This window comes from Seriola aureovittata, chromosome 14 (genome assembly GCF_021018895.1).
Source record: "Seriola aureovittata isolate HTS-2021-v1 ecotype China chromosome 14, ASM2101889v1, whole genome shotgun sequence".
Taxonomy (NCBI): Eukaryota; Metazoa; Chordata; class Actinopteri; order Carangiformes; family Carangidae; genus Seriola; species Seriola aureovittata.
The window spans coordinates 12,861,309-12,873,667 of NC_079377.1; the positions used below are offsets into that span (position 1 = coordinate 12,861,309).

Genomic DNA, 12,359 nt, shown 5'->3' on the forward strand with positions numbered 1-12,359 from the left:
AAGCGTAAGGGCCCTTTTAGCGTGGAATGAGAGTGAAGCTCGGTCATCATTAGCTGATGCCGCCTCGCTAGCCCGGGCGCATTGCTTTGATCTCTAATGAAGCTGTGTCCGTTATTTCTGCTCTTACTCACTCACGCCACCTTTACTTCTAAAATATTCCCTGTGCAAGTGAGCTAGACGCCATGTGAGGCCCTCCCCCAGACACCACACACACACCATACAGGCTGCAAGCTACAAGCTCAGATACACACATACCCACACACACACACACACACACACACACACATATATATATATATATACATACGTACACACACAGAATGTCTGGACTACCTTATTGTCTCAATCAGACAGCAACCCAAATGAAGCAGAAAACTTTGATGTCTTTACTGCTGGTGTGATCAATCATACGTCTCCCATTAAATGTCAATTGGTGCCATGGCTTTTTAAAAATTTTTTTTACTACGTAAGGTTGTGGGGGTGCAACAAAACTGAAGCGACAATGAGCTCCTTTTAATAGTTTCAACTTTAAGACTCCACATTGGGTTCAAAGTTCAAAGTTGGAAGCTTCATAGAAACCACAGAGAGATGCCACAGCCGGCAACAAGTGGGGGAACACTCATGCGCACTCACACACACTGAGGTGCCAAAGCCTTTATAAAGCTGCACCTTTGACTTTACAGAGCAGTAAAGAGGAGAAGAATCATTAACGCTCAGGGCTTCAAACAGACCATGGGTCTGAGCCTGGCATGGATGTGGTGTGGTTTGGTGCAAGCGTGTGTGTGTGTGTGTGTGTGTGTGTATGGGTGATGGTTGTGGTTTGAGCTGTAGATTAATAAGCTGCTAATTGGCCTGCTGGGTATTAAGTGTGAGGTAAGTGAGCTGAGACAGCGCTAGGGCGTGGCCCGCCAGGGTTTGAGTGGAAGGCTGTGAGAAAGAAAGTGATATGAAAGAGTGTGATTAAAAAAAAGAAAGCAAAGCCTGCGACAAACAAAATCAAAAGAGACATATTCTCAAACTGCTGTTGGACACAGTGCTGTGAGAAAATGCCAAATCACATGATCCTCAACACAAGAGCTAAAGCAGAAACATGCAGCTCAGAGGACTCACAGCATCAAAAAAACATTATTAAGCAGTTGCAGGTGACCAGGTCTGTGTAAAAACTGTGAACAAGTTCAGTTGGATGGCCTGTGCACTCTGCAGAACATATTTTCAGTTATAAAGCATCATTTCTGCCTGTCCAGAAACATCAAATGCAATTCCACTCTGAAAATTGTGCCAAGCCAGAGATAAGTTGACATAGGAAAGATGGAGTGATGTAACGATTTACAGCTGGAGAAAAGAAAAGTAAAAAGTCACAGAGAGACAGACTAGAGAGAAGGTTAGTAGGAGAGTGGATCAGGTTTCTTCCTGGAGACTCCCTGGCTCCTTTCTCCCATGAGATTTCTGCCGGGCTGGCACACTGCTGCTGGCTTCATGCCCTCAGTATCCTCACTGTTCTCCGACTACCACAAACCCAGCTACTCACTCTACACTAATAAGCATTCTCCCCTGTACTGACCAATTAACTTGTTGTCTCAGACGGTTACATTGTATATTTTCACTTTCGTACTCGAGCACAGCTCTGCTTCCTCAACACTGACCAGCTTCACGCTTTGTATCCTTTCAAACCCTGACTCTTTCACAGCTTGGTGGGAATTCACAGATCAAACAGAGAAGGAAGTGGGGTTTCAAAGTCTGTTTACACATCAGTTCTCTTCATCCAGGCATAGAGAGCAGATGTGTCATGTACCGGCACTGTGGACTGAGTTGTGGTAACATTAGCATGTGGTCAGCTGAGGGTTGGAGGTGGTAATGACCTGGTGGATTACAGCAGCCATCAGTCATCAAGCCATTAAGCCATGTTGGCTTGTCACCCTAGACAGAGGGCAGAGAACAATAAGGGAAATAGCAGTATCACAATATATGCACACAAACATTTATAAACTCGCCTATGTGCATATGCAAGCACGTAAATTTACCTTTTCGTCTGCACACACACAACATTACACAAATATTTTTCTCTGCCCTGCAAGTGGTGCAACTATGTTACCCCCCTCCCACTGTATCCTCGTTGGCCCTGCCAGCCAGACACACATAGAAACTTGACACCAGTCTTTTCCAGACTTACAGAGCCTCACATCTTTGCCAGCTGCACAAGGCTCAACCAGAAATACAAACCACCTACCACCCATTTAGAATGCCAACACAACACTGAAATACTCCTCTACACTTTCCCTGTTATTCTTGGTTTTAGTTGTCCGAAAACTAGCTGCAACATGTTGGACTGCAGCTATCATTTATTTTCATGATACATTAATGTGCCAGTTATTTTTCTGATTCACTGTTTAAGTGGTAAAATGTTGGAAAAATGAACAAATGCTGATCAGTTTCCCAAGGTAACATTTTCAAATTGCTCATTTTGATTCAAAACCCAAAGATATTCAATACTGTGTCGTAAGAAAAGAGCCAATCCTCACGCTCGAGAAGCTGGAATGAACAAATGTTTTGCCTTTTTTGCTTTAAATGTGACTCACATGATTTACTGGTTATGAAAACAGTTGCTATTTAATTTTCAGTCAGTTGACTAACCAATAAAGTTTTTCTCTTACAATGAAATATGTTTGTGGTCGTTAATTTTTCTCTTTTTCTGTCGTTTCCTTCTTCCATCACTCCTAAGGTCTCTCCATGGCAACGAAGTCTCAGAGCTTCCCGATGGCATCTTCAACGATGTGGCCTCTCTCTCCCACTTGTAAGTAGTGACACACACACACACACACACACACACACACACACACACACACATACACACAACTGTATACCCAAGTGGCAGCCTATGTGATACCGTCTGCACTGAGTTTGTGAAGTCTAAACACACACACACACACACACACACACACACACACACACACACAAACACACAAACACACACACACTTTCAGGCACAGAGGGGGTCTGGTCAGACAGCCGGAGAGTGTGGCTCACAGTGGCCTGTCTGTAGTCCTCTTTGGTGGGCTCCACATGAGCCGAGCCCTCCCTTAATCAGCCACAGTCCTGTGGTTAAAGCAACACACAGACCCCTCTACTGTCTCATCTCCCTGTGACATCTCTGAATCATGCATGCACGTCCACTAACACACACGCACATTCTCCATGGTCTGTGGACTTCAGTATTTGTTTTGGTTTGTTTATTTATGTCTGTAATTTTGTGTGTGTTCGCCGGGTGTGTGGACTTGTGGTCATGTGTAAACCTACACACAAGTATCTTTGCCGTGTGCCCTCTGCTATCCAGCCTAGATATTCACATCATCCCTTGACAGTCACTAATCAATAGACCTATTGGTATCAGAGTCGGGGAGGAAGCAGGGGAGGATGAGAGAACTAAACAAAGACATTTTATGTAGAGCAGGACAGGAGTCAAGGCTGCATGAAAACAGGGTGGAGGAAAGGATGGAGGGGGAGCCATTGATCCACAGTCACAGTCAAGTGGCTTTCATGTTAGCAGATGTCAGGTGTCAGCTATTGGGCCGGCCTGAAAGATGAGCCTGTGCTCCAACGTAATGGAAAGGCATCGATTCAGGAGTGTTTGTGCATCCAGCAGGAGGACAGAGCACCATTGATTCACGACCACCATGACAGAAGAGGTTAAGAGTACCTTCTGTTCACACCTTTGCCTATAATTGAGAGGCTCTCCTCCAGATGATGTATGGCACAAAATGGCATTGAGCATTAAACTTTAAATCTGTTTTATTCTCAGAGACGCAGTGTTCTGGTTGTATAGTTCACCAAGTTGAATTTGCCATGGTTTGTTTTACACAAGGGTGTAGAGACACCTGCTGGTGAAAGGCTGTACTGCAGTGGCATAACCAGAATTTGACTATATATTGTTAAAAAGTATCATTGATAAGTTTATTTTCTCTGCTCTATCAGGGCGATTGGTGCCAACCCCTTATACTGTGACTGTCGCCTGCGCTGGTTATCTGACTGGGTGAAGACAGGCTACAAAGAGCCTGGAATCGCCCGCTGTGCTGGCCCACAGGGCATGGAGGGAAAACTGCTGCTCACCACACCTGCAAAGAAGTTTGAATGTACAGGTGAGTTATTGTGTCGTACATGAAATATAACCCCCCAGTAACACTAGTATTCACAATTGATTCTTATCGGTTTGACATTTCCCCAGGAGATGTGGACACTGCAGTGCTGGCCAAGTGTAACCCCTGTCTGTCCAGTCCCTGTCTGAACCAAGGCATCTGTCACAGCGACTTGGTGGAGATCTACAGGTGCAGCTGTCCTCCAGGATTCAAGGTCAGAGCTCCACAATGCTACCACCTCTTTCTGAATATCCACTTAAGTGTACTTCAGTGTAATGCAGCTCTTGAAATATGCATCATTTAATACAAAAAATGAACATTAACCCTGTTCTCTATTTCAGGGCAAGAACTGTGAGACAGCTCTGAACGCCTGTGTGAATAACCCATGTGCTAACGGAGGAACCTGCCAAGTGAATGAGAAAGAGGAGGGAGAATACAGGTGAGGAAGACTAGCTTTGAAATTAGTGCAATGAAGGACTGAAATCTTATTTGCCTCATAAAGAATTTGATGTGGTCACGTAATGAGAGTGTATGTTTTCACAGTTGCACATGTCCACTGGGCTTTGAGGGCCCAACTTGCCAAAGCAACATTGACGACTGCGAAGACAACGACTGTGAGAATGGAGCAACCTGCATCGATGGAGTCAACAACTACACTTGTTTTTGTCCCCCCTACTACACAGGTTCGTGCTAAGACTGATAAGACAAATTATCCAGCTTCTTTACGTGTGACAATATTTGTAGTGATTTTCTTTTTCTTTTACAAAAATTTTGAAATATGCATCTAGTTTTGTCTCAATCCATTTTATGCAATCTACTTTTCCGACTTGACAAGATCTTGGATAAAAAATTAAAAAAAAAAAATCATCCTGTTATATAAATACAAAATGGCTGTCTTGTTTTGCTGGTTTTGCAGGATGGTTCTTGCTCTGTGTTGTGTAACGGTTTTTAAATTCTTCTGTGTAGGGGACATGTGTGAAGAAATGGAGGATGTGTGTGCCCCAGGACGGAGCCCCTGCCAACATCAGTCTACCTGCCTCATCACCTCCGCTGGACCCAAGTAAGACTTTGCTGCCAGTTTATCAGATTCAATGAAAAATAGCAATGCTATATATTGAAAAATAGATATTCTATACAGACTTGGAGGTACTGTAGCTTTGTCTGTGCTCAGCTTGATTCCAGTATTGTGTTTGTTTATTGCAGGTGTGTGTGCTCTCCTGGTTATGTTGGTGATGACTGCAGTGTAGACTATAATGACTGTGAGGAGCATCGCTGTCAGAATGGAGCTCAGTGTGTGGATGAGCTAAACGGATACTCCTGCGTCTGTCCTGAAGAATACAGGTGAAGAGAGCACAGATTTAACACACACGGGCTTTACTTACTTTTGGCTACTCTGCTTTACTAACATCATCTTCCCAAAAATAATCCCTGTCTTTCCTGTTACAGTGGTCAGCTGTGTGAGGTTCCCCCATCTCTACTGTCCCTGTGTGAGCTGGCTGACTGTCAGAACAATGCCCCATGTGTGGAGCGAGGTGGACGGGCCCTCTGCCAGTGTCCTCCAGAGTTTGGGGGGCCACGCTGCGAGAAGCTCGTCAGTGTCAACTTCATTGACAGAGACTCCTACTTACTGCTCTCTGACCTCAAGAACTGGCCTCAAGCTAACATCACCCTGCAGGTAATCACAGAGTTAATGTGTAAACAATGATTTTTATGTGTTGACTCTGCCTTTTTAAAGACTGAGTAAATATTTTCTCGCTGCAGGTGTCAACAGCTGAGGATAATGGAATTTTGCTGTACAATGGAGACAATGATCATATTGCAGTGGAGCTCTACCAAGGTCATGTCAAGGTCAGCTATGACCCCGGCAGCCAGCCAGGCCATGCCATCTACAGGTAAAGTGCCTTCAAAAGGCTCAACTTTACTGTCACTGCTGATTCCAGACTGTAGTGACTCTATCTCATGTCGTATCTCTGTTTTTCTTTTTCCAGTACTGAGACCATCAACGATGGCCAGTTCCACACAGTGGAGCTGGTGACCTTTGATCAGATGGTTAACCTGTCCATTGACGGGGGTCTCCCTACCACAATGGACAGCTTTGGGGCGGTGCGGCCCCTCAACGGGGAGGCTCCGCTATACGTGGGGGGTAGGGGCCCTCTCCAGAACACACCTCCCTCCTCTGCAGGCACTCTTATCTACTACACTACTGTCAATCACCCCCCCTCCCCCCTCGCTTTGTCACCACCGCAACCAACCCCTCCCCTTAACCATGCAACCCCGTCCTACCTCCACCCAAACCCTATCCTGCACCCGCACCATACTCACCTTCAGTCATGACTGTGTTTGCTAGTGGCCACGCATTGAAACAATACAAAAATGAGCATGGATCTCCCACTACACCTTATGCGCACATTTGTAATGAACAAGTAAGCTATTTCACCCCAACAGATAAAACATAAATCTCAAAAATGATAGATCATAACCTATAGTGAAAATACAACGCACCACTTTATCATTCCATAGCCCTATGTTTGTTACAGCACATTTTTTACAGTGTGCAAAGTACGCCCTCTAGTGATTACCCCAAAGAACTACCAGACACAGTCTTTAGATTTGTTTTGTATTTGCATGGACTTTGCTTGCACAAAATGCAACTGTATTTATTTGTAATGTATTTAGCCACTCTTGACAAAATTCAAAGTTCTAAAATTTAGCTGATTCATGACATAAACATTTACATTTGTTGTCGTGCAGCCCCAGTGTCAGGGCTGACGTGACAGTTTGCTCAGGAGTGGCTCAGAGTTTCTACAGTTTGTGTCAGTGCTGTGATGTGCTTTGTTGTGCTGTACTGTTCCTAGTTCATACACCACTACGGGAGACATTTCCCCCATACCTCTCTGCCTTTTGTTGTCCTCTCTTTCAAGGATGATGTGTCTTGTGGTGCAAATGCAAAATATCAATGTCAATATGAAAAAGAGTTGCTTATGTTAATTTGACAAACTGTATATGCACTGTTGGGACACATGTTTTTGAAAATTCCTTCCTCCATTACACTCATACCAGCCCTGTGTTAGCTGTCTGTTTGTGGTCTAGTATCCACGTCCTCACACGTATAAACATCTGTTTTCTCTCTCCTCCTCCAGGCATGCCAGTGGACGTACACTCGGGTGCTTTCCGTCTTTGGCAGCTCCAGAACGGTTCCAGTTTCCATGGCTGTATTCAGAACCTGTACATCAACAACGAACTCCAGGACTTCACCAAAACCCAGATGAAGCCTGGCGTGGTACCGGGCTGCGAGCCCTGCAAGAAGATCTACTGTGTACATGGCATCTGCCAGCCTGATGGGGTCCAGGGACCAGTGTGCCACTGCCAGCCAGGCTGGAGCGGGCCGCACTGTGACCAGCCTGCTACCAACCCCTGCCAGGGCAGCAAGTATGTTAGCAAATGGGATAGAATTTATATTGCACAGCAAAGATCTTACTGCCCATTGTCCTGCCATACAATGGAAGAAGTACTTGTGTCAACTCATCTACAGTGCTAGCTTTGCTTTGAGTGAACGCAGACTAATATTAGTTGGACGGGGCAGAGGCACGTGACTGAATACGAGGTAGTATTTACTTAAAGTGGAATGCACACATTGGGAAAAGTAATAACTAAATAAACCAACATGAGCGAGATTAAGCCGGTGAGAGCTTCTAAATGTCACACTTCTAAATTTGTTTGGTTAATTGTCCAGCCTTAGTAAATTTACTTATTTTGTATTTTTTGGTTTTAATTGGGAACCTTTTTCAGTGGCGCAAATCCAAGATACTGTTTTTTTTTTTGATCAAGGTTTTTTATCTCTTACTAGGTGTGTCCATGGAAAGTGCATCCCACTGGACGCTCAGTCTTACCGCTGCGAGTGTGTGGAGGGTTACCGCGGTGCCCTTTGTAACCAGCAAGGGGAGCTGTTCAACCCCTGCCGTCGCTTGTCCTGCAAACATGGTCGCTGCCAGATCTCAGACACAGGAGATGCCTACTGTCACTGTGAAAGTGGCTACACCGGGGAACTTTGTGACACAGGTTGGTGTGCTCTACGTCATTCTTTAATCCTAAATAAATGAAGGGTAATATGTAGTAATTGCTCATGTCTGTTGGTGTTTTCTTGTTTCCAGAGTCTGAGTGCCGAGGGGAGCCTGTGCGAGACTTCTACCAGGTACAGCGAGGCTACGCCATCTGCCAGACAACACGTGTCGTCTCTTGGGTGGAGTGTACCGGAGCTTGTGACACGGGGGCCTGCTGCGCCAGCCAGCGAATGAAGCGCCGGAAATACACCTTTGAGTGCAGCGATGGAACCTCCTTCAGCGAGGAGGTGGAAAAGACCATCAAGTGTGGCTGCGTGGGCTGCATGTAGCACCATTCACTCACATTTCTTGCCGCTGCCACTGAGCAGAAGATAGAAAGGAAGGAAGCAAGAAAGGAAGGAAGTAAGGAAGAGAGAGGACTGGTGGAAAGCGAGGGAGGGAAAGAAAGAAAGAGAGAGATTATAAAGAATATATATAAAACCTCTATCTATATATTATGGACAACAATGTTTGTAAAATAGGACATTTCCTCCCCTTCCAAGGGTGTGTGACCTACAGTAACACAGAGAAAAAACATCATGAGCAACAATGTAGAAGTGACAACAACGGCAACAAAACCATTGTATCTGCAACATTGTTCCAAGGGGGTCCAGAGATTTCAAAGGTGTTGCATTCAGAGTGAGGCATCCCTCCAACCCAATTTACCCAGTGTGAATTCCCCATCCATCTGTGAGGCCTCTGACAGCCTAGCCACCATCTACAATCTTTACTTCGTGGAGGCAGTGAGGACAGTGGGGTCCAGCCTGGCTAAGAATGGCAGAAGAGAGGCACAGAACGACAAAAATAAGAGAAACAGAGGGATACAAAGAGAGCTGGACCGTTTGACTTGGCAAAGCTATCTTGAGTTGAGCTTGGCTGGGTTACCTGGACTGGGCTGGGTGTGGTTTGGGTTGAGTTAAAGTTGTTGTTGGTTTGGTGTAGCAATTTCTCTGCAAGGATACAGTCATCCATCCACACATGCACATGTAAAAGCGAACAAAGAAAAGGGTTAGAGCGTTAGAGCGGCACATAATCCAGTGCGGATGTCGTGGCTTCGAGGCCAGGTGATCTGGTGTCACAGTTGTTTGCTGTGAGGTACCGTAAAATAGAAACTCCATAAAAATAGAGACTGCACTGACTAGCAGCACTGAAAATGACAGTCATACACCTCTCTGAAGTATATGATCACACATGCATGGCATACATACATTTACACACAGTCTTACCACTTGTAAAAGCGAGAGGGCTTTGTGTGGTGCAACTGTCTATTCTGTTCGTACAAGAAAACTAATCTGGTGCTGGCAGTGCCCAGTGGTTATCAGTCACCCAGCATGCATTGCCTCAGGGTTGGGATGATTTGCATAATCCCATCCCTTTTGAGCAGGAGGCCATTTAGCCCGGCTCCTCTTGATGCTTGCAGTATTAAACTTGTGCAAACTGTTGCATGTGTGGAGAAGAGTTTGCCAACAAATATGTAGAACTTCTTAATATCATTATAAATGTTATTACAAAACAAAAGGTTGCAGAATCATCTTCTGATTTTTGTTTTGTTGTGTCTAATTTCTCATATTGATTTGTTTTTATTTTTGTTATATTTTGTTTTTTGTTTTTTTTTCATGATGCAACCTAACTCCCTTAGCTGCCCCCCATCCCTCCCCAACAACCCTTTATATAGAAATGCCTAACAGATTCTAATATATATATATTTGTATTTCATTTTGGTATAGTATTTTTCTATGTTAAAGAGTAAGTCTGTTTCTGGAAGCTTTGGGACCGTTGGAAAGGCATTCAGTTGGTTCCCTTGGTGTTTTTATTTGTTGATATCACTTACTCCAACAAGGTAATTAATTACGTTAATTGGCCAAAAATACAGCAGCAGGTTGGCCTTGTTGTATAGGAGGCAGTATTGGTCTAGAAATATGTTTAATATTGTATATGTTGTCTTCCATGTGAATATTACATCTAATTCATGAGAGTCTGTGCTTTGTTTTTATTTATTTTATCTAAAGGCGTTTTCCTGTAGAAAGTCAAAAGGCATAAATGTTGCTGACTTTCAAATATTTTCAAAAATTTCAAAAAGATGAAAAAAGGTAAAATAATGAATAAAAATAGCATAAAAATCTGTAAGGTATTTGTAACATCACTTAATGGCGAGTCACGACAGTGTTTTTCTTCTCTGTGGCTCAGACATTCCTCATTTGCTGCAGGAGCTGGGATTAAGACATGTCCCCTTCAAATTTACCTTGTAATTACCATACCACACTTAAAGGCTTCTGATTGTTTTCATGTTCTTTTTGTTGATGTGCTGGGTTGTATTTCTATCATTTTAATTTGAGAGTTGTTTGCCATAGAAGGAAGGTGTTTTTAGTTCAACAGAGTTACAAGTAGTCAAGCTCAACTGATCATAAGCTGCTGTCAAGCCAGAAGAAATAGGATGAAGTTGCCTCTGGACAATGATAATGTTAAAGGTATATCATCCTAGATCTGTTGGAATAGGCAACTGTGTGAAGCATAACATGCCTACTACTGACAGATAATAAATGAGAAAGGTCTGGACATTTCAATGTCTGTCAGTTCTGACTGGCTATCCACACAAAAAAAGAAGAAATGGTGCCAATTACAGTGAACACAACAGTCATACCTGAATGTATAAATGTGTATAGATAAATATGACCTATGCTTACTCATGAAGTGGTAACTTTTAGCTGTTATTTAGTTTCCAATGTAAGATATAGAAATCACATACTGTTGAATAAGTGACAGTCCATCAGGATGGCTTAATTTTTCTCCCTGCAGACTGGGACTGTGTTTATCCATTTTGCTGATCTAAATGTTCTAAAGTCTCTTTATAGTGTGAAAGGCTGCAGACTCAGGTCTCGGCTCAGTACAATGCCACGTCACAGAGCTCCTATTCATATTGCTACCCATGTTAACTTTGTTTTACATGCTGTTGATGTAATCCCAGTGGTGTACAATAACATTAAAAGAAGATCTCATAAAGGATACTGATGAACAGTCACTGTAATTCTTAGGCTTTGTGCCTCATAAAGGTGCATATTTAGTCGAATGTGGCTTTCTTTTCATGTCTCCTTTCCCTTCCTCTGCACTGATCTGTACTGGACTGGTGCATTCAACTTCCTGGTAGACATCTTAGTGGTGCTTGTGCTATATTGAGATGTAATTCAGTTATCTGGTCACATGACCAGAAACACAGATTTTCCATCATATGAACTGTATACATAAATATGTTATTGTAAACGACACAATGTCTCTGTTGTATTGAACTGGTGCAAAAACTTAAGAAATATCCCTGGTTGGGTTCTGTCTGTTTGCTTTTTTGGTTACAGGATTGATGGTGGGATTGAACTGAAAAACTCCCAAATAATGCTGAATGTATGTAGTGCCACCGACAAAATGTTTACCAAACCTCCACTCTTTTCATTAATTAAACTTAAATGTGTGTGCTTTTAAGAATGTGTTGTCTTGTTTTTTTTTCTTTTACATGATCTTTCTTGACTTTAAAGCTTAAAACTTTGAAATTAAGCTACCTCTTATGAACAGAAAGCTCCAGAACATGTACTAAATGGACCTTGTATGGGACCCCCGCCAAAATTGAACAAGTTGATGGCCAACTAGGGATTTACTACTTATTACTCCTGAGCACTGACTGATTTTTATCAAGAGAGGAGGAATCCAGTGAATTATGCTGTTTTCTTTTTGATTTTTGTACTATTTCAGGGAGAACTACAGCTATTCTGCAATAAGGTAAACAGATTCACTTCATCCAGCCAAAACAGAGCCCAGGCTCTCGCTTACTATATCGGGCCGTGAGTGATGACACCTGTGGGTATATTTGGAGGAAGAAAAATATTTCCTGTGGCTCATTTTTAAAGGCTTCTCATGACCTACTACAATGAGACAGACCAAGTCTTGTCTGCCTCCATGTAATTATCCACTCCCACACAAGAGTGACTGCTTTCCTTGTGGGTTTGACAATGCATGTTTCCACCTGAACCCACATGCCATCTCCTGCCTCATTCCTACAGGACCCTATCCTGACCCCATCAGGGATGGATGTGTCCCAGAAAACTACTACCCTGGAGGTAATAATGGTCCCACCAGTAGTAGT

At 43.4% G+C, this 12,359-nt stretch overlaps 1 protein-coding gene across 5 annotated transcripts in view; it reads left to right on the forward strand.

Annotated features, from left to right (window-relative positions):
- slit1a (slit homolog 1a (Drosophila)) overlaps positions 1 to 11,704 on the forward strand; it is an 89,876-nt gene extending 78,172 nt beyond the window's left edge. For 2 of the 5 annotated variants that reach the window (XM_056395173.1, XM_056395172.1), the window contains 13 exons: positions 2,720 to 2,791; positions 3,970 to 4,133; positions 4,220 to 4,344; positions 4,472 to 4,569; positions 4,674 to 4,813; positions 5,097 to 5,190; positions 5,334 to 5,471; positions 5,577 to 5,805; positions 5,892 to 6,022; positions 6,119 to 6,273; positions 7,271 to 7,559; positions 7,978 to 8,189; positions 8,282 to 11,704. In XM_056395173.1, the coding sequence (XP_056251148.1) occupies positions 2,720 to 2,791; positions 3,970 to 4,133; positions 4,220 to 4,344; positions 4,472 to 4,569; positions 4,674 to 4,813; positions 5,097 to 5,190; positions 5,334 to 5,471; positions 5,577 to 5,805; positions 5,892 to 6,022; positions 6,119 to 6,273; positions 7,271 to 7,559; positions 7,978 to 8,189; positions 8,282 to 8,520 (2,086 nt within the window). In that variant the 3' untranslated portion in view covers positions 8,521 to 11,704. Of the gene's footprint in view, positions 1 to 2,719; positions 2,792 to 3,969; positions 4,134 to 4,219; positions 4,345 to 4,471; positions 4,570 to 4,673; positions 4,814 to 5,096; positions 5,191 to 5,333; positions 5,472 to 5,576; positions 5,806 to 5,891; positions 6,023 to 6,118; positions 6,313 to 7,270; positions 7,560 to 7,977; positions 8,190 to 8,281 lie in introns of all 5 variants that reach the window. The other 3 variants (XM_056395168.1, XM_056395171.1, XM_056395169.1) reach the window with 2 other exon arrangements.
- The last annotated feature ends 655 nt before the right edge of the window (positions 11,705 to 12,359 follow it).